The sequence below is a fragment of the Polypterus senegalus genome, chromosome 15, assembly GCF_016835505.1.
Source record: "Polypterus senegalus isolate Bchr_013 chromosome 15, ASM1683550v1, whole genome shotgun sequence".
In the NCBI taxonomy this organism is placed as follows: Eukaryota; Metazoa; Chordata; class Cladistia; order Polypteriformes; family Polypteridae; genus Polypterus; species Polypterus senegalus.
The window spans coordinates 11348440-11370428 of NC_053168.1; the positions used below are offsets into that span (position 1 = coordinate 11348440).

The following is a 21989-nucleotide window of genomic DNA, read 5'->3' on the forward strand; positions in this document are numbered from 1 at the left end:
CTGCCAGTACCCTTTGTCATGTCAAGTGTGGTCAGGTATTGAGCCTGTCCAAGCCTCTCGAGGAGGTCGCCCACGCTGGCATTGGATAGGCATCAAATTGGGAGACTTGGTTGCCGACGGAAGTCATTGCAGAACCTCCAACTCCGCCAGGCTTACCGACGAGCACAATGGGGCTGGACCAGGGACTATAACTCTCCTCAATTACACCTAGTTCCAGCATGCGCTTGATCTCAAGCTCCACTTCAGCCTTTTTTGCCTCGGGAAGACGGTACGGGCGTTCTCGGACAACAACCCCGGGCTCTGTCACAATGTTGTGCTCAATCAGAGAGGTCCTTCCGGGGTGTTCACTGACTACCTCTAACGGTCCGGATAACTGTTTCCAGCTCCTGCCGCTGCCTGGGTCTCAAGTCTGCGCCAAAGTTAAGGTCGTGTGTGAGCGAAGAGTGAGCGGGCTGGCCGGAGGAGGGATCGGGTCCCTGTCCTTCCACGGTTTCAGCAGGTTCACATGATATACCGCTCCTTTGGCCGACGCATTGGGTTGACTCACCAAATAGTCGACCAGTCCCTTCCTCTCCTTAACTTCAGAGGGGCCCTGCCAGTGGGCAAGCAACTTAGAGTGGGAGGTAGGCACTAGGACCATGACCCGATCTCCGGGTGGAACTCCCAAGAGACGTGCCGCGTTGTAGTAGCGAACCTGTGCTGCTTGAGCCTCCTCCATGTGACTTTTAAGGACAGGCCAATCTTTCCAAATCTATCGCAGAATGCCGATATACTCCAGTATGTTAGTGGTGGGAAGAGCCTCTTCTTCCCAGCCTTCTTTCAAAATATCCAATATGCCCCGAGGTTGTCGCCCATACAGTAGTTCAAAGGGGGAGAACCCCGTGGAGGCTTGTGGGACTTCCCGATAGGCAAAAAGGACGAGGGGGAGGAGCTGATCCCAGTTCCTTCCATCCTCGCTGACCACCTTACGTAGCATTTGCTTGAGAGTTTGATTAAACCTCTCTACTAATCCGCCGGTTTGAGGATGATACACCGAGGTTTTAAATGCTTTATTTTCAGTAATCTGGCAGTCTCCTTGAACGCTCCGAGGTGAAGGGGTCCCCTGGTCTGTCAAGACTTCTTTGGGGATCCCCACGCGCAATACCCCTAGTAATTCCCGCGCGATGGCTTTAGAGGTAGCTGAGCGCAACGGAACAGCTTCGGGTATCGTAGCATAATCCACGAGGACTAAAATGTACTTGTGTCCTCGGCTGAGGGCTCTAGAGGTCCCACCAGGTCGACCCATTCTGTGGAAGGGAACGCCAATCAAGGGAATAGGAACAAGAGGAGCACGGTCCCTCCTAGGAATCTGTCGCAGTTGACACTCCGGCAGGAAGCGCAAAAGCGGCGAACCTCCTCATTAATTCCTGGCCAGTAAAACCGGAGCTTGATCCGCTCCAGAGTTTTTCGGTGCCCAGGTGGCCACCTAGGAGGTGGGCGTGCTAGCTCGCAGACCTGCCGCCGGAAGGTACGCTGCACTAGCAGCAGCCTCGCCTCCTGCCCGCCATGCATTGCTACACGGTAAAGGAGGTCATTATCTAACACAAAGTAGGGGCCCTGTGGCATCGACTGACTAGTGCGCTGGCCATTGACAAGGACCACTGCATTTTTTACAAACTTCAGGGAGTCGTCATTCCATTGCTCCCTTTGAAAGAAGCCGGCGCTTTTAAATTGAAACCGCAACACGGAGAGAGGGTCAGCGCCGACCTCAATGGGCGTGGTTTCCCCCGCCCGCGCGCGTTGGTGGATGACGGTCAGCCTGCGACGCCCGGAGTTGCCACGCCAGCCAGGACGGCTGCTTCACCTCTCTGCCGGCTGATTACACGGCGTGGAGGCAGCTTGAGACGGTTCATCTCCGCCCATAACGAGGCCCAACTTAACCCCGGAGTGGTATGTGTCTCACCGCTTTAATGTCAGACCAGTCCCGCCCTAGTATCACCGGGTGTGGAGGATCAGGAAGGATTGCCACGGTTACTTTCTGGACTGATCCTCCGTAGCTAATGACACAAGCGGCGGTGCTGTACCAGCGGGTTTCCCCGTGGACACAGGTTATACTGGTCTTGAATTTTAGCCATTGTCGCGTAGCACAAACGGCGGGCAACAATGGAAATGTTGCTGCCGGAATCGAGCAGAGCGAAGTTTTAAACCCGCTAACATCACCACGCCTGTATGCGGGACCGCCAACGGGTTTGTCAGAGCACACCAAGCCCTCCTCCCTCCACCTGCATTCCTCCTCGCCTCCAAGCGGTTTTGCGTGCCAGCGCGCGACGCCGATGCAAGCTCCGGTTATACAGGGAGGGGCTAGGTCTTGGGACATACCCGGCTGAGTTTGGCAGAAGGACGGTTCTGCTCTCCCAGAGTGTGAGGCCGCCTCTGTGTTTCCAGAAGCTCTATGAGCCCTGACATGTTCTAAACTGCACGCCCCAGACCGGCTGGGTGAAGCCCTGGGAAGTGCTTTCAGGAGCAGATAGCACGCTACCTGCTCAATGACCTGGTAGGGCTTGTTTTCCAAGGGCCGTAGCCACTGCCATACTTTTGCCCATAAGGACCAGGCTTGTTTACTGGTCGGCCTCTCAGGGTCCAACCTCCACTTGTTATTTTACTCACCTGCCAGTCTGGGGCACCCCAAGGTGGTAAAGGGGCTGTGGTTTCACTGGGGGCAGGCACTCTCCCCAAGAGAGCATACTGAGTCCCTCTTGTCTCCCTCCAGGGCAGCCCACGGGTGAGCCCCACCCGCACACCCCTGGCCTCTCTAGATGGCCTAGTTCTGCGTGCTGGGAGCGGAGCCCGCACCGGGTCTCGCCGAACCACGGGGCACCCTCCCCGCCTGAATACTCGGCCCCGGTACGCTCCCACCTGGGTGTTTTGCAGGTCCTGTCCCCTTCTCTTCTGGGACTTCTCCATCCTGCCGCTACGCCACTGTCACAAAACGAGACAAAGACAGAAAAAGGTTTGGGGCAGCCACCCATGTAATTCGGTATCCTGGCTGCAACTTCGTTTTTCCTTTAAATACCAGCACTGAAGTGCTTACAACAGAGTCCAAAACAAGACTGACACAGAAGGGAAAAGGGAAGGCTTTTAAAGGGGGAGACAGGAAGTGAGGTCATAAGGGTCGGGCACGTGTTCATCGTTCATTGGTTTAGTCCCGGATGTGACATCAGGGGGGCCGGAGCTGGCAAGGTCTGTCTCCATTGGCTCGGTCCCAGAAGTGACGTCCAGAGAGACAGGTGGAACCTCCCGGGTTAGGTCTACAGGGAAGTGAGAAAGAGAGTTAGTGCGCTCTGCCACATCCCGGCATGGCTCAGAACTGCCTTCACTCGAGCCCTTTAGCTGCCTCCCATGCGCGCGTGTGTGACAACAGATAGATAGATAGATAGATACAGTGCATCCAGAAAGTATTCACAGCGCATCACTTTTTCCACATTTTGTTGTGTTACAACCTTATTCCAAAATGGATTAAATTCATTTTTTTCCTCAGATTTCTACACACAACACCCCATAATGACAACGTGAAAAAAGTTTACTTGAGATTTGTGCAAATTTATTAAAAATAAAAAAACTGAGAAATCACATGTCCATAAGTATTCACAGCCTTTGCTCAATACTTTGTCGATGCACCTTTGAATATGATGCCACAAGCTTGGCACACCTATCCTTGGCCAGTTTCGCCCATTCCTCTTTACAGCACCTCTCAAGCTCCATCAGGTTGGATGAGAAGCGTCGGTGCACAGCCATTTTAAGATCTCTCCAGAGATGTTCAATCGGATTCAAGTCTGGGCTCTGGCTGGGCCACTCAAGGACATTCACAGAGTTGTCCTGAAGCCACTTTGATATCTTGGCTGTGTGCTTAGGGTCGTTGTCCTGCTGAAAGATGAACCGCCGCCCAGTCTGAGGTCAAGAGCGCTCTGGAGCAGGTTTTCATCCAGGATGTCTCTGTACATTGCTGCAGTCATCCTTCCCTTTATCCTGACTAGTCTCCCAGTTCCTGATGCTGCCACCACCATGCTTCACTGTAGGGATGGTATTGGCCTGGTGATGAGCGGTGCCTGGTTTCCTACAAACGTGACGCCTGACATTCACACCAAAGAGTTCAATCTTTGTCTCATCAGACCAGAGAATTTTGTTTCTCGTGGTCTGAGAGTCCTTCAGGTGCCTTTTGTCAAACTCCATGTGGGCTGCCATGTGCCTTTTACTAAGGAGTGGCTTCCGTCTGGCCACTCTACCATACAGGCCTGATTGGGGGATTGCTGCAGAGATGGTTGTCCTTCTGGAAGGCTCTCTTCTGTCCACAGAGGACCTCTGGAGCTCTGACAGAGTGACCATCGGGTTCCTGGTCACCTCCTTCTCCCCAAATCGCTCAGTTTAGATGGTCGGCCAGCTCTAGGAAGAGTCCTGGTGGTTTTGAACTTCTTCCACTTCCGGATGATGGATGCCACTGTGCTCATTGGGACCTTCAAAGCAGCAGAAATATTTCTGTAACCTTCCCCAGATTTGTGCCTCGAGACAATCCTGTCTCGGAGGTCTACAGACAATTCCTTTGACTTCATGCTTGGTTTGTGCTCTGACATGAACTGTCAACTGTGGGACCTTCTATAGACAGGTGTGTGCCTTTCCATATCATGTCACATCAACTGAATTGACCACAGGTGGACTCCAATGAAGCTTCAGAAACATCTCAAGGATGATCAGGGGAAACAGGAGGCACCTGAGCTCAATTTGGAGCTTAATGGCAAAAGCTGTGAATACTTATGTACATGTGATTTCTCAGTTTTTTTATTTTTAATAAATTTGCAAAAACCTCAAGTAAACTTTTTTGACGTTGTCATTATGGGGTGTTGTGTGTAGAATTCTGAGGAAAAAAATGAATTTAATCCATTTTGGAATAAGGCTGTAACACAACAAAATGTGGAAAAAGTGATGCACTGTGAATACTTTCCGTATGCACTGTAGATAAGTAGATGTGAAAGGCACTATATGATAGAAAGAAAGAAAGAGAAAGAAAGAAATTTGGTGGTGTAAGCTGTTAAATGTGTTTCTGACTCAGGGTAGAAGTAAAATATCGATGATAGAAAAGTAATATTACACAGACAAATATGTTTGAGAAAATGACCTGACAATACTTACAAGTGTAGTGGACATCAATGAAGAGAGTGTTTTACGTGTTTTAGTCTCGTGTGTGTGTGTGTGTGTGTGTATATGTACAGTATATAGATATTATGTACAGCAGGTGCCTCTTTTGTAATTTTGATAACTGCAGGTGTGGTTCTAAAGTCTTCATTCCTTCTTGATTCCTTCAGGAGTATCAGCGCTGCTTCCAACGGACCAAGCAGAAACTGGAACAGAATCCCTCTGAGAGACAATTTGATTTCAGTGAGATGTATATATTTGGAAAATTTGATACTTTTCAGCGCCGTCTGCAGAAAATCCTCCACATGTTCCACACCATTACAACTTATTCTGTTTTACAAGATTCTAAAATTGAGGGTCTGGAGGTCATGGCAACGAAATTCCAGGTACTTACTTAGAGATTTCTGTTTTTTAAAGAAGATGTAATAACGTAGTTATAACAAAATTAGATTTATGAGTGATTGTTTAGAGGTGTTGAATTGTCAACCGTGGGGCAGCTTCAGGGGGGATTCTTTCATGGCAGAGGGGTTGTCACCTGGCTGTACAACGACGGGTCACTGTGTTGAAACTACTTGATGTGAAGGTAGTCTTTCTCTTGACCTGCCATAACTTTTAAGACAAGTCCAACTGAACTGATCAAAACTAACAGAGGCTAACTGCTTAGCTGTGGGCTACAAAGGAAAATTTCAGACAAAATTATTTGAATAAATAAACACATATACTAATCAATGTATTGTGAAATGTGTCAATACATTATTAATAATAAAATGACATGTGAGCATAAATAATCAAATCTGTCCTGTTGCTTACTTCTTTGTGTATTAGTGACACTACACACAACATGAAATCGGCAATGAAATGCAATCTGTCACTTTCAACCATCAAAGAATCTCTCGCCTTTATAGGGCTGAGGGCGGTCCCTGGGGATGATGGACAGGTGGTCCTGCCTCCTGGGGAACCACCCACAAAACACATAATAAGAGCTACATAAATACACAGAAACTGAGTAAATGACAATCTTAATATGGACAAAAGAATCAAAACAGACATTAAACAAGAATTTGAACCCCAGCCAGGGGGCCGAAACATAACACCATGTCATTTTCTGTCACAAATCGAAAAACATGTATTTGCATTTTGAGACCTGTAGGTCTCTAACACACCAACCCCAACACAAGTCCCAGGTCCAAATATTAATCTATTTTAGTCAATACCTTCACAGGTTTTCCTCAAACACAGCACAGTCTCAATTCCTCCTTCTCTTTCTTTCTCTCCTTCTTCCTCTCCTTTCACTCCTCCAGGCAAGTGTTGTCCAGGTGATCTCCCAACTCCGACTCGCCTGGAGGAGGTTGAGTGGTTTCTTTTATGGAGTACTTCTGATATTACCGCACTATAGATTGGAATCACCTCTGCGTCAGGTGGATGGGCTCCACCTGGTGGGACACCCAAGGAACCCAACAGGATTGTCTAATGGGACTGCAATTCCCAGCCAGTCCTATTGGTGTTCATACAAGCACCGGGGGAGCAAATGGTCTAACCTTCTGTTAAACTGGCTTCCCAGACCCTGGAACCATCCTGGCTGGAACACCAGCCTGTGCCTAGAGTCCATCCATCTATCCATCCATTATCCAACCCACTATATCCAAACAACAGGGTCCCGGAGGATTGCTGGAGCAATTTCCAGCCAACCCAGGGTGCAAGGCAGGAAACAAACCCAGGGCAGGGCGCCAGCCCACCGCAGGGCATGGACACACCCACACACCAGGCACACACTAGGGACAATTTAGGATCACCAATGCACCTAACCTGCAGGTCTATGGACTGTGGGAGGAAACTGGCGCAGACACGGGGAGAACATGCAAACTCCACGCAGGGAGGACCCGGGAAGTGAACCTGGGTCTCCTAAATGCGAGGCAGCAGCGCTACCCACTGCGCCACTGTGCCGCTCCCTAGAGTCCATGGCAGCATTTCTTTTTTTTCAGTTAATTTTGTCTGAAGTGCTCCTCCATAGTAGGATTTTGACTTGTCGAACAGAACCACGGTGGATCTCTTCCAAGATTCTGAAGGGTCCCCTCTCCCGTTATATTTAACATTAACGGAATGAAAATGTTGCTTCATTGCATTTGTGGTGTGTTGTAATATGAAGGAGATAATCCTGTGTTTTGTAATGTCTACGTCAGAGATTTTTTTGTCCTCATAACCTTATAACTTGATTATGTAAACTCTGAAAACGAGTGCATGGGTGAGAATAGGGTGAGAAGGGCAGACATCCAGGAGAGGCTCAGATTAGAGCCTCTGACTCTCCAGATTGAGGTGGTTTGGCCATCTGATACCTGGACGCCTCTCTGTGGAGTTTTTATGGGTACGAGTAGCTGGAAGGAGACCCCAGGGAAGACCTTGGGTTTGCTGGGAAGATTATATCCTGCAGATGGCCTGGAAATGCCTTGGGATTCCACAGTTTGAGTTGGCAAGTGCAGCTGGAGCTCACTGCTAAGACTGTTGTCCCCGTGACTGGGCTTCAGATAAGTGATGGAAAAGTGCATGGGTGGATTGATGCATATCCAAAATTACTGAACATTCTAAGTGAGCAAATTTATTCACACAAAATTATTAACTATGTGGTGGGCTGGAGCCCTGCCCGGGGTTTGTTTCCTGCCTTGTGCCCTGTGCTGGCTGGGATTGGCTCCAGCAGACCCCCGTGACCCTGTAATTAGGATATAGCGAGCTGGATAATGGATGGATGGGAATTATCAACTGCTGGTGGTGGGCACTTTTTGCTTCTTAGCCCTTCCAAGACACAAAAGTTATCCTTTCTTAATGGCTCCAAATTGAAAAAAAAATTATTTGATGGGAACTAGAATATCAGAACAAGAAGCAGGTTTTCCCCTTCCGCAATTTATAGTAACAACTAAAATAAGGGACCTCTCCCAGTGGTAGTATGGAGTGTCAGACAGATTTGAAATTTCATTCTTCTCAGTTTCTACCAGAAGGTCAGTGATACTGCCTGATGCTTTGTTAAACTGTATGTGTCATAAAATGAAGCAACCAAATGGTAGAAATTCCTCAACTCTGGATATTTTATACAGGATTCTATTTTAGTGGAGGTGCAGTGTCAGGACTAGAAGTTCCAAAAAACACTAGAGGGGGAAATCCCGTCAAAAACCCCTGGCTAGAAATAAAATGTGTAAAATAAAAAAGGTTTATTCTCCAAACTGCACGGAGGCACAAAAAGAAAGCTCTGTGGAGCAGAAAAGGCAAAATGGAATTTTATGTAACAAAAAAGCAACCTAAAACAAACGAGGCCCGAAAACAGAATCCAATAGCAAGGTCAAAGCACCAAGCAAAAGGGCCGAAAAATCCAGAATTTGACAAAAAGCACAGCAAAAGGCACACATACTCACCAACTCCAGAGCGCAGTCACAATGAACCGCCAGGAACAGGTGGAGATCCTCTGGATTTATAGGCGGAGGGCGGTTTCTGATTGTGATTGACAGATGGCTCCGCCTCTTGGGGGGGACCTCCCACAACATACATGAATCTTCACCCAGGCATTGAAACATAAACACAATCAATAGCAAATAAACATTAATAAAAGTATTACATGAACAAAGATGACATATAACATACTCGGCAGAGGAACCTGTGCTGAGATTAATCTTGCCTGATCCCCATGATCAGTGTGGACCACCACAACACAAGGCTTAGTGACTTCCATGTTTTCCCTGACAGAAACATTAATAATTGCTGCATTGTGAACAGTGCTTAGGGTGGACTGAAGACCCTTATACTGCCGGTAAGCCAGTAGGATGGAAGGATGAGGAGCGGGGGACAAAATGACAGGACTACATATTTCCCCAAATCACTAGATGGCAGCCTCCCCGTGCAGACACCCGCAAGGCATGCTGGGAACTGGAGTCCAATATAGCAACCTTGTCAGGTTCCATGGGTATCGCCAGGGGGTATGATATGTGATCCCAGTTTGTGGCACTTCTGCTTTACCTGGAAGTGCATCCAACAGGCTATGACTTGGCCACATGTAGCGGAGTTATGGGAGGTTATGATGGACAAAGCAAGCCTGGGAGATATGGAGGAAAAGAAAGAGAGAAAACCAATGTAAAGTAAACCTTTTTATTGCCCTGAGACTCGAGTCTGTGCAGTTATGTCTGGGGTTTGGGGAGCTGCAACACCTTCTAGTGGTCAGATCGTTCACCGGTGCTCAGTCGACTCCAGCCTCTCTCTCTCTCTTGTTCTTCACGCTTTGGCTTCTGTTAGGTGTGCTGTGTTCCAAATGACCCATTTGTGCACCTGCAGGCTTCTGTTGGGTTTCTGGGACTTTCCTCATTCAGTAAATCTTCCAAGTGCTCTGTCCATTTTTTTTTTTTATTTCTTCTTACCTGCTATGAACTCTTCTAATTTTACCTATGGTTGTTTCCAATAATTTCATATATCTTTTGTCTATTGCATTTAGGTAGATCTTTTTGCTTCTTCTTCTTTTTTTGGCTGCTCCCATTAGTGGTCATCACAGCGGATCATCTTTTTCCATATCTTCTTGTCCTCGTCATCTTGCTCTGTCACACCCATCACCTGCATGTCCTCTCTCACCACATCCATAAACCTTCTCTTAGGCCTTCCTCTTCCCTGGCAGCTCTTAGCATCCTTCTCTTATTATTCCCAGCATCTCTCCTCTGCACATGTCCAAACCAACACAATCTCGCCTCTCTGACTTTGTATCCCAACCGTCCCACCTGAGCTGACCCTCTAATGTCCTCATTTCTAATCCTGTCCATCCTCGTCACACCCAATGCAAATCTTAGCATCTTTACCTCTGTCACCTCCAGCTCTGTCTCCTGTGCCACCGTCTCCAGCCCATATAATATAGCTGGTCTCACTACCGTCCTGTAGACCTTCCCTTTCACTCTTGCTGATACCCGTCTGTCACCAATCACTCCTGACACTCTTTTTCCAGCCACTCCACCCTGCCTGCACTCTCTTTTTCACTTTTCTTCCACAATCCACATTACTCTGTACCGTTGATCCCAAGTATTTAAACTTAAATCGCCAACTCTACTCCCTCCATCCTCACCATTCCACTGACCTCCCTCTCATTCACACACATGTATTCTGTCTTGGTGGTCCTACTGGCCTTCATTCCTCTCCAGGGTCTCCTCAACCTGCTCCTTACCGTTGCTACAGATCACATTCATTTTTGACATTGGAGATGACCCACATAAAGGTTTTCCAATGCTGATTCTGACCTGGTGTCTATATAAACACAGGGAACTCCAGTTTCTGTACCACAACCTGCCTGAAGAAGGGGCCTGAGGGGCCTCGGAAGCCTGCATATTGTAATCTGTTCGGCTACCCAGGGGTCATTTTGCTTCACTTCTCATTGCATCCATGTCTGTTTGTATTCTTCTTTCTCTGAGGTTTCTCCTTGTTTCTAAGACATCTTTCATTTTCTTTTACAGCCTTTTGTTTCTCTTCATTTCACCACCGGGTTTCTTTCATGTCCTGTTTCTTTTAGCTTTTCCCACGGTCACACATGGGGCTCCTCAGGGCTCAGTTCTCAGCCCTCTGCTCCTCGGTATCCGTATGCTTCCCCTCAGCCATATCATTTGTAGCTTTTGACTGGGTTATCATTTTTATGCAGAACGATACTCAATTCTCTGCTGTGGGCTGGCGCCCTGCCCAGGGTTTGTTTCCTTCCTTGCGCCCTGTGTTAGCTGGGATTGGCTCCAGCAGACCCCCGTGACCCTGTAGTTAGGATATAGCGGGTTGGATAATAGATGGATACTCATTTCTATTTCAGTGTTAAAAGTGAGCTCACAACAGGATGGCGCAAAACTCTTTAAAATTAAATTGCAACAAAACTGAACTCCTGCAGATTGGTACTAAAGCACAACTTAAGAAAATGAACTCCACTTCAGTCCCTCTTGACGGTGATCTCATCAGACCTTCTTCTGATGCGAGGAATCTCGGTGTCATTTTTGATTCCTCCCTTTCTTATTCCACCCACATAAACCATGTTACTTTCTTACTTCCACCTCTGTCACGTATCCCGTGTTCGCTCATTCTTCTTCTTTTCTAAAGCTGATAAACTTCTTCCTGCTTTTATCACATCCCTCATCGATTATTGTATCTCCCTACTGGTAGGTGCCGCTTCTAATCTTCTATCACAGCTCCAGTTGATTCAAAACTCTGCTGTAAGAGTCCTGACAACAACCAGCAACAGCGAGCACATCACAGCCATCCTGCTTCACCTTCACCGGCTCCCTGTGTCTTACAGGACTGAATTTAAAATTCTGTTAATAACTGACAAAGCTTTAAATGGCCTTACAGTGTACAGAGTACATCAGCGACCTTCTCCATCACTCAGCTCCTGATCGCCCACTGAGGTCCTCTGATTCTGACCATCTTGTTGTACCCCACACTAACCTGCACTCTGTGGGTGATAGGCAGGGCCATCAGACGTATAGCGGCCAGACTTTGGAAATTCACGAGATCAGCCGACTCCATTCATTCTTTTAATAAACAGCTGAACTCTCATCTGCTCGGGAAAGACATCAAACTTCAGGACATTCTGACCTTCTTCCAGTTTTCCTCTCTGTCCAGGTGCTCAGGATTGTTTGTGTGTGTTTTATCTCAAATGATGTTATTTGTTTAGCCTTTTCTTTTAGTACTGAATTTAGTATTTTACTCTGCTTTATTGTCTTTTATTCTTTTCAATGCTTTGTATCTCCTGTATTTATCTGTTTAGTGTTCTGTGCAGAAATATTTGTACCCAATATTACATATACCCTACTGTTTTAATAAGTGCCTTGAGCATGGGAAAGGCGCTATGTAAATAAAATGTATTATTATTTTTTATTATCATTAGATTAGTTGTAATTGATGTTGTCCCACTAACCTTCTAAACTGTCCTGAGTCTTAATATGAATATACTGATCTGAAGTGACTAAAGCTCTAAGTGTAGGCCCAGGCCATGGAGTTGGACGCGTGCGTCAGATGAATTTGAGTCCATTAATGACAATGGATGGATGAGTCGTGGCCAGGCTGGCCTGATACAGTATTGTCAGTGCTTATTATGCTGATGCCATTGACTCACGTTAGTTTTTACACGACCAGGTATGTTTTCACATTTGGGTTTTTTTTTCCCCCCCTTCCTCTACACAGACTGCAGAAATGCAGGAAAAATGGGAGGTAAATTTATTTGTAGTGACGCAAAAGTGTTCTTGTGCTGCATGTCCGCTAGACGTTTCTGTATCCATGAAGCATGCAGGGCGGTGTGGGGAATGAAGTGTAAAGATGCGACCATCTTGAAAGTGCCTGTGCAGCTTGTGTTTGGCTTATGTGATCTTGTGTTGCGCTTTGTTCATTTATGTTCATGATTCAGCATGATGATTTGTTTTTTGTGCACATCAGTGCCCTGCTTGCCTGTGAACTATAGCGGTGTTAAGATTCCTTCTGGAAAAATGGTTCCAGTTTTTACAGATGGGCTTTTATAGTCTGCAAGGAAATTTGAAACTTGGTATTTTTTTTATAGTCATACTATCCAGAATATGTGTAATTAATCTACAAAACGGGGTGGCATACATTTCATACAAGTGTTGAAATTAAAGGAACTGGCTCTACAAATGCTGTACATCATTTCTTATCAAGGTCTTGATCTTCTGAGGAGTGGAAAATGGCAGGCCAGAGGATGGCCTGAAGGTGTAGAAACAAGTGAAAAGAATCAAACCTGAAGGACGTCAAAACCCACAACGTGATCAAAAGTCAAAGTTAGTACGCTGCCGAAAGTTCATGGCCCAGCGTTCGAAGCCTGAAACTGTCCCGCTTGAGAAGAGACTGGTACATTTTTAGAGAGGAACCGAGAGATTCATGTTAAAGCAAAACAAATCTCTCTATTATAAAAAAAAAAAAAAATCCGGGACAGTAACAGTAGGGCGACGAGACGCGATCTTCACGTTAAGATCACAGAAAACACTTAAAAGACCCGCGAGACTAAAGAGATTGGCCACGGAGCGTCTCGCGGGGACCTTAAACATGAGACTTTGTGCCAAGAGATTGACCCAGGACCGTCTTTTTACCCACTGTGTGCCTATTTTTTTTTTGTCTGTACCCTAATAAACTTTCATATGGTGGGCTACGACTCGCCTTTTCACCGCGACTTTGATATCTGACAACTTCTTTTTCATTTCGGGCACTGTGCGACTTTGTGAACTTGAGCTTTCGAGTTTCTCCGACACGCTATGTCACTCGATCAACTTCCTTTTGTTGATTATTCCACTGTTTAAACCAACAAATAGTACGTTTTTTTTTGCCTCCACTTGGTATTCGCTGAAATTCTTAAATTTTCCCCCGTGCTTTTCCCATTGTCTTTTCACAGAAGGCTGATTTTAAGGGCTATTTATATTGATTTGCATATTCAAAGAGGCGTTATTCTGGGAGGATTTGGGCCGTTACATAATGCGCGTGCACGAGCGTTAGTTTTCACGCTAATCGGGATTTATGTAGCGGAAGAACGTGGAAGTTGGCGAACGCACAGATTTATGCATCTGGATTTTTCTGTGCGTACGTACATTCCTGCTTTTGTACTTACGCCATGTTATAGTGTGAGTTCTACACACAGAGTTATACATGAGGCCCCTGGTCAGTTCTTTAAGACCTTTTCCCACAAAAGGTTTGTTAATACCGCGTGAAGCCACTGTGCGCTCAGCGTCTGAAACGCTTTTATACTTTTTGCAATCCGCTCAGTTAGCATTTTATATTCTGCTAGTCAGTCAGTGACAGTTTTTGGTCAGTGTCACATACCTAACATCGTCGCAGCTGATGAAGTGAGAGTCTGCTGATGGAAGAAGAGATGTGCCTCCAGCTGTCCAAAAGGAAAGGCAAGTATCATATCCTCGCAAGTGGTGGACCTGCGTGATATTTTCATATTTTTTTGCATGTCTGCCTTGCGCTTCGATGACCTGTTGTGTCATATTTAGCCCTTCGTTCACGATTCTCTCCTATGAAATTCACCGTTTTGGACCGCCGCGTAATCAGAAAAATGTCGGTGCACAGCATGTCTCCAAGTCTGACGTCATTTTCACTGCACGGACACGTCAAGTATAATCCAAACCTAAAGCGTCCCCGTTTTTCTCAAGATTTATCCTACAACAGGAGTCGGGAGAGATGGAATGAGAAAATACAAGAGGGCTTATGAGGTGGGAAAGTGGAGAAGCCCACCCCACCAGAGAGAGAGGCCATCAAATTAAGCCTTGATAGGACATCCGGATTTGCTTTGCTTTTCTGTCATTCCTGTTATTTTGTGTTTTTCCCAGACTTACCCTTCTCTTGTGTGTTTCAAGTGAATAAAAACCAGACCTTTAGGAAAAAACAATATCTTCTTGGTGTTATCTTGGGTTTGGAGACTGTCTTCCAGTGGTTTATATAAGGCTTCTATCCTGATTTCTTTTTTTTTTTTCTTTTTTTTTCAGGCTATTGTAGTATCCATGAAGAAGAAGCAGTACAACTTCTTGGATCAGAGGAAGACTGACTTTGATCAGGACTATGAGGACTTTTGTAAAAATACAAGTGAACTTCATGTAAGTGAGTCTTAAACTCTGGTGTATGATGTGTGAGCTCACAGTCATTTACCTGGAACAAATAAAATAAACAGTTGGGCGCGGTTAATGTTGTTAATAAAAAAAAGAAAACCTGAATCACATAAAAGCTAAGGTGCCAGTGGCTTCAAATACAAATATACATCAATAATTTACATGCCAGCAGCCATACCACCTGCACTTCAGAACAGGGCATACCCCTGAAGCTAAGCATGTCCAAAGTAAAGTACATGCAGGGGACAAAATGATTTCCTGCTGGAAAGATGTTGGTGAGGCCAGCAGGAGGCGCTTACCCTGTCGTCTGAATGTGGATACAAATGCCCCAGGACAGTCGACGGGGACACTCTGCTGTAAAACTGGCGCCGCCCTTCAGATGAGACGTAAAAAATGAAGTCCTGACTCTCTGTGGTCATTAAAAACCCTGGGTATCCTTTGTAAAGAGTAGGGTGTACCCCGATTTCCAGGCTAAATTGCCCACCACCACCTAGTCATTCTCATCCCCAATCATTCCCTGTCTCTAACTGTCTCTCTCTCACAACCTAACAGCTCTGGGGCCTCATGTATAAACGGTGCGTACGCACAGAAATGTTGCGTAAGAACTTTTTCACGTTCAAATCGCGATGTATAAAACCTACACTTGGCGTAAAGCCACGCACTTTTCCACGGTACCTCATGCCTTGTCGTGCGCAAGTTCTCTGCTCGGTTTTGCAAACTGGCGGCACCCAGTGTCAAAGCAATGGTACTGTTCTTGTGTGATTACTCATTATTTTCATGACGCGGCTTTATAAATACACAGAAACTAACCGCATATTGTTTATTAGTGTAATGCATCTGATTGTAATTAACTTGTAACAATATAATGGTCCAGGGAACAGCCATAGTATTCCAAATACCATAACTGCTTTAGCGTTGTTACTCTCACTGCACAGTCTTCTTCTTCTTCTTTCAGCTCCTCCCGTTAGGAGTTGCCACAGCTGATTATCTTTTTCCATATTTCTCTCACTGCACCACTCGGAGTATTTATATCACTGTATCTGAGTGTGAATCACAGCAGCAGCTGATCGGAAAGAGAATTATCGGTATACGGCATTAAGGACACGCTGTCTCAGCCACTGCAAAACGTTTCAAAGCCTTTCCTGTACGGACCTCGCGGTTCAAAACAGTTTAATCCCAAGAACTTTAAATGCACTCAATCAATTGCACCTTGTAGAACTGTTAGGACTTATAAGTACAATCACCTCACTGTAAACTTGCACTACAGTTATAATATCGCACAACCTGAGCCACTTTATAAAGCGCGTATTTACATATGATGACGATATCATTTTTAAGGTGAAATGCAGCAAAATATGTTTGTTAAATTATACAGATAAAACTTTAACTTCATTTAAATAATCTATATTCTTCACTGGGAGTGTCTTTAAGGACAGACTAATTAAACATGTACTACGAAGATATTTCAATGTTCTTTAAACGTTTTGAAGAATCGGCGCTAAGCTTACAGATAGCTTAACGTCTATTACAGAGCTGATTGTATGGCGATCGGTTACTTGGGGAAAGAAAAGCACTGACTGCAATGACGGCTACGCCAATATATATTGAATATAAAACAGAAAGATAAAATAACAACACAGCTAAAAACGCAGCAACAAATTTCGGCAAAAGTTAAATGCTTGTGTCATGAGCACGAGGCGGCTATGCAGTGTCTGCAACATACGTGGCCATCCACCGTGCATGACATTGGCGGGCGAAGGAGCCACCGATTCTTCCTCTGCCCAGTGCCACCACAAGCCTAGAGCCCCTGAGTACTGCTGCAATAAATTATTTCATCGAAGTGAAACACATGTTTAATAGCGTGCTTTAACTCCTATCATCATGAAAATGACATCACGTATACATCTCAGTATTTTAGTTATTCAGAGAGCTGTAATATCACGAATGTAATGGACTCTGTGTCCAGTTGGAGGAAGAGAGCCGGTTTAAGAAGCAAGTAGTGATTCACACACATAGGCACATAGAAGATCAAATACAAAACAAAGCATTTAACGTGCTACTTTAATTACGATGTGATTTTAGAAACTGGTTAATTAAACAATTTTAAGATGAATTTTATGATGTTCTACTTTAATGACAAAATAAACTACGTGATTAAAGTGGAAATGTCGAGATTAAAGTTGACATTTCGTGCTTTTTTCCCCACCGTGTGCCTTTTTTTCTCTGTACCCTAATAAGCTTTCATATGACACTCAGACGGTGGGCTACAACTCGGCTTTCCACGGCGACTTTGATATGTGACTTCTTTTTTATTTCCGGCACTGTGCGATTTTGTGGATGTGAGCTTTCAAGTTTCTCCAACACGCTATGTCACTTGATCAACTTCCTTTTGTTGATTATACCACGGTTTATTTGAACAAATTGTATGTTTTTCCTTTGCATCCACTTGGTATTCGCTGAAATTCTTATATTTTCCCCCGTGCTTTTCCCATTGTCTTTTCACAGAAGGCTGCGCTTAAGGGCGATTTATATTGATTTGCATATTCAAATAGGCGTAATTCTGGGAGGATTTGGGGCGTTACATAAAGCGCGTGCACGAGCGTTAGTTTTCACGCTGATCGGGATTTATGTAGCAGAAGAACGTGGAAGTTGGAGTACGCACAGATTCCTGCATCTGGATTTTTCTGTGCGTAAACACATTTCGGCTTTTGTGCTTACACCATGTTATAGTGCGAGTTCTACGCACGGCGTTATACATGAGGCCCCTGGTGTGGTGAGCGTACTGGCGCAAAAATGGCTGCCATTGCATCATTCAGGTGGACGCTACACATTGGTGGTGGCTGAAGTGGCTCCCCACTCACTGTGTAAAGTGCTTTGAGTTGTGTGAAAAGGGCTATGTAAATGTAAAGAGTAATAAAGATAATGATAAAAATAATATTTGTTATGTAAATTAGAAGCAGAGTGACAGGGTTGTGAAGTGGTAACAGTCACATGCATCTTACCACAATATCCGGCTTTTATGTTTGCCCTCTTCTACTACTGCTTTACTTTAAATATTATTATTGTTATTATTATTATGTCCTTCTGGTGAAGCCTTAGCGTTAGTATCAGAAAACTACAAAACATCATCATGAGTGCCATTTTATGTCTCAGGGTGCTGTGAAACGGTGACGTCATCTATTGCGAGACGTGAACTACGCGAGCGTGCGTAGGTCGTGTTGTAATTACTTCTCATGTCCTACTCTGAGGTAGAACAAATTCACACCCTAGTCAGACTTTTAGTGCAATTCCTACGAGTACTTCTGAGATTACTGATGTATTAATCTGAGATGTTTGATGTATTGGTCTGAGATGTTTGATGAATATGGGTGCAGTCCTTCAAAGTTCTCAATAGCACTGATAAGTTAAATCTGGTCAAATTAATTTTAACAAATAGTGAATCACGTATTCAAGAACGCCAGTGGAAATTAAGGGGAAGTGTGTTTAGGACTGAAGCCAGGAAGTACTTTTTTATGGAAAGAGTTGTAGCTTTCCGAACAACTACCAGATAAACCGGATTTGAAGCAGAAACCTTGACAACATAAAAGAAGGATCAGGATGAGATGCTGGGAAAGCTTAGCTATTAACCACAAAAACGAGCTTGATAGACTAAGTGGTCTTCTTTCTTTTGTGAAATTTCTTATGTTCAAAGCAATAATCAGAAATTGAAAAACAAAGATAATGTTTCCTTTTAGCCAACAAATCAATGTGCGCAGAACTTGGTTTTGTTTTCTATGTGTAATCTTAGACAAGCAGGAAGTGCCCAGCACCGACCTTATATCGTCATGACGGTGACGTCAACAACACACTCTTCCACCAGTAATGTCTAGCATCTCTGTGGGCAACAGAATCACCAGTGGCAGTGCCCTTGCAGAAAACATGCCACCCCACAGTACAGTGTCAGGGGCTTAACAAGAGCCACATCTGGAGAAAGCTCAGCTTGGCCAGTCCTGCATATGGTGATATTTATGTATCTAGATTGCAAATACCATACATTGCATCAATGTTTATATTGCTAACAACAACGTCAATATTGCTACTACTTTGTCTTGTCTTTGCACAATGTCTTGTCTTGTTTGTGTTTTAATTTTAAATTTAAATTTTAAATCTATTTTAAATGTATTATTTGCACTCTGTGTGGTTACACTGTGGACCCTGAGCTTCACAATTTCGACTATCTGTATACTTGTATATGGTTGAGATGACAATAAAGTTCACTTTGACTTTCTCCCTTTAACTCCATTTTAATTTTTCCAACAGAACCAATTAAAGAACTTTATGGATATGACATTTGCAAGGATTCAGAGTACGGAAGGAGCACTTTTTGTTCTTCGGAAATTTGAAAAGTAAGTTTTTAGGAGGTTTAATTCATTAATATCACCCTTATTATCTCGTCTCTGTTTTCTGGCCATGGATTTTGGTTCAGTTTCTGTTTCAGCATCCATCTGTACGGAGTCTGAATGTCCTCCCTGTGTTTGAATGGATCTTCTGTAGCCAGGGCTTCTGTTTTGTCATTTTCTTATTTTCATTTTGTTGTTGTTTTTGTTATTTATCCCTTCTGTCTTGCTTGCGTTTGTTTTGTCTTCGGCTTTGTGCATTTTATTTTTACTTATCCCTGATCTTCATGATTGTCTTTTGTGTTACCGATGAGTTATAAGAGTTGTAAAATACTGTCAGCTGCTGCGGTAACAAGAACTGCAGTCACCTGAGAGAACTAATGGAGGAGCCCTCTCTGTATCTTGGCCGTTGCATGTGCAGTTTAAGTCAGCTGTGTTTCTGGATCATTTTAAATACAATAAAACCTTGGATTGCGAGTAACTTGCTCTGTGAGTGTTTTGCAAGATGAGCTAAAATTTTTAATAAATTTTAACTTGATAAACGAGCGAGGTCTTGCAATACGAGTAGTACGTATACGCTTTGTCTGCCGACCGTCACATGATCACAACTGAGCCGACGGTTCTTCTCTTTCTGTCGCTGCAGGATTGTGGGTAATCATCTCCCATTCTCGGATCGGTCTCAGTTGGCGTGCCTTACTCATACTCATACTGTCAACATCCGTACAATCGCATACTGTTTACTATAGTATGGTGACCACATGTGTGTCTGTGTGTGTTGTAACGTGCGAGTCCCCGTCATGCACCCCAAAACATGAGGCTGAGTCTCAGTACTTTAGCAACACCAGCTTTATTCAGCGTGAAACAGGAACAGCTCGGTTATTTATTGTACCGGGATCTGCCGTTCTCCTATACAGAGACACAGCAGTCAGGCAGGGTCAGGCCAGGTTAGTGGCCAAGTAATCCTGCGCCCTACATTTATAATGTTCCTTGTATTACCCATCAATGGCAGCCACTTGTAGCATATCCGCAATCTTTTCGGATTTACTTTTATGGCGAACTGCTACAGCACCGGGAGCCAGTGGTTGCTTCAGGACGCTCTTCCACGTGTTGTCCCATTGGGGTGGAATCCCAAAAGAGTTTAGAAACCTTACATTGCGTAAAACATTTTTTTATTTTGTGTCTAAGTGTAGTGACTCTTCAGGCAAAAGCAACTGTCATTGGAGAGGCTCCTTGTTAAAGTCGCAAAAAAAAGAAGAAGATTCGAGTGAGCCAACAGATAGCAGAGATTCCGTTAGTTAAGAGTGAAAGTCGTCCTACACAATAACCCTCCTCCTCCTCCTCTTCCTCCACCTCCTCTCTCTTGTTTCCCTCACGCCAGCCATGATTCTTTTCAAAGGTACAGTGCAGATTAATTTGTTTTATGTATTTTTACTTTATATTTTGCATTAATCATTTTTATCATCTGAATTTCCATTGTTTCTTATGGGGAAATTTGCTTTGATGTGCGAGTGCTTAGAATTACAAGCACAAATCCGGAAAAAATTATGCTCACAATCCAAGGTTCCACTGTATTCCTTTCCTTTAGGTAAAAGCGTGAAAAGTTATTTAATGTTGTTCAAGTCTCCTTTAAGGTAATTAGTAATAGATTTTGTTAAGAGGGTCTCTTAGACCCGGGTTCGCTTCCCGGGTCCTCCCTGCGTGGAGTTTGCATGCTCTCCCCGTGTCTGCGTGGGTTTCCTCCGGGCTCTCCAGTTTCCTCCCACAATCCAAAGACATGCAGGTTAGGTGGACTGGCAATTCTAATTTGGCCCTAGTGTGTGCTTGGTGTGTGGGTGTGTTTGTGTGTGTCCTGCGGTGGGTTGGCACCCTGCCTACGATTGGTTCCTGCCTTGTAGCCTGTGTTGGCTGGGATTTGCTCCAGCAGACCCCCGTGACCCTGTATTCGGATTTAGCGGGTTAGAAAATGGATGGATGGATGGATGGATGGGTCTCTTAGAAGAGTCACGTTAGGGTCTTTGGCTGACGTCCACTGTCAGGTCGGAAGTGACGTTTCATTGCTTGATGACGTCAACTGTCGTGACGTCTTGACTGTTTTAGATTAATAGTAGTTAGATTTAGACCATTGTCCTCAGCCGGAAAAGGGTGGAGTGCCTTCTCAGGGTTGGGAGCAAGTGAAGGAGTTTAAGTATCTCAGGGTCTTGTTCACGAGTGAGGGAAGAATGGGGCGTGAGATCGACAGGCGGATCGGTGCTGCATCCGCAGTGATACGGGCTCTGCATCGGTCTGTCGTGGTGAAAAAAGAGCTGAGCCGTAAGGCAAAGCTCTCAATTTACGAGTCAATCTACGTTCCTACCTTCACCTATGGTCATGAGCTATGGGTAGTGACCGAAAGAACGAGATCGCGAATACAAGCGGCTGAAATGAGTTTCCTCCGCAGGGTGTCTGGGCTTTCCCTTAAAGATAGGGTGAGGAGCTCAGAGTAGAGCCGCTGCTCCTCCGCATCGAGAGGAGTCAGATGAGGTGGCTCGGGCATCTGATCAGGATGCCTCCTGGACGCCTCCCTGGTGAGGTGTTCCGGGCATGTCCAACCGGGAGGAGGCCCCGGGGAAGACCCAGGACACGCTAGAGGGACTATGTCTCCCTGCTGGTCTGGGAACACCTCGGGATTCACCTGAAAGAGCTAGAAGAAGTGGCCGGGAAGAGGGAAGACGGGGCATCTCTGCTGAAGCTGCTGCCCCCGTGACCCGCTCTCGGATAAGCAGAAGAGGATGGATAGATATATATCTAATTTTAAATTAATCTTATAACATTTAAATATTAAATACATTGTTAATAGAGGAGTGTGATA

The 21989-nt window shown here is 45.0% G+C and overlaps 1 protein-coding gene across 2 annotated transcripts in view; it reads left to right on the forward strand.

Annotated features, from left to right (window-relative positions):
* dnah5 (dynein, axonemal, heavy chain 5) overlaps positions 1-21989 on the forward strand; it is a 390322-nt gene that overhangs the window by 115364 nt on the left and 252969 nt on the right. For both annotated transcript variants that reach the window (XM_039736932.1, XM_039736933.1), the window contains exons 11-13: positions 5337-5552; positions 14646-14753; positions 19065-19150. In XM_039736932.1, the coding sequence (XP_039592866.1) occupies positions 5337-5552; positions 14646-14753; positions 19065-19150 (410 nt within the window). The remainder of the gene's footprint in view (positions 1-5336; positions 5553-14645; positions 14754-19064; positions 19151-21989) is intronic.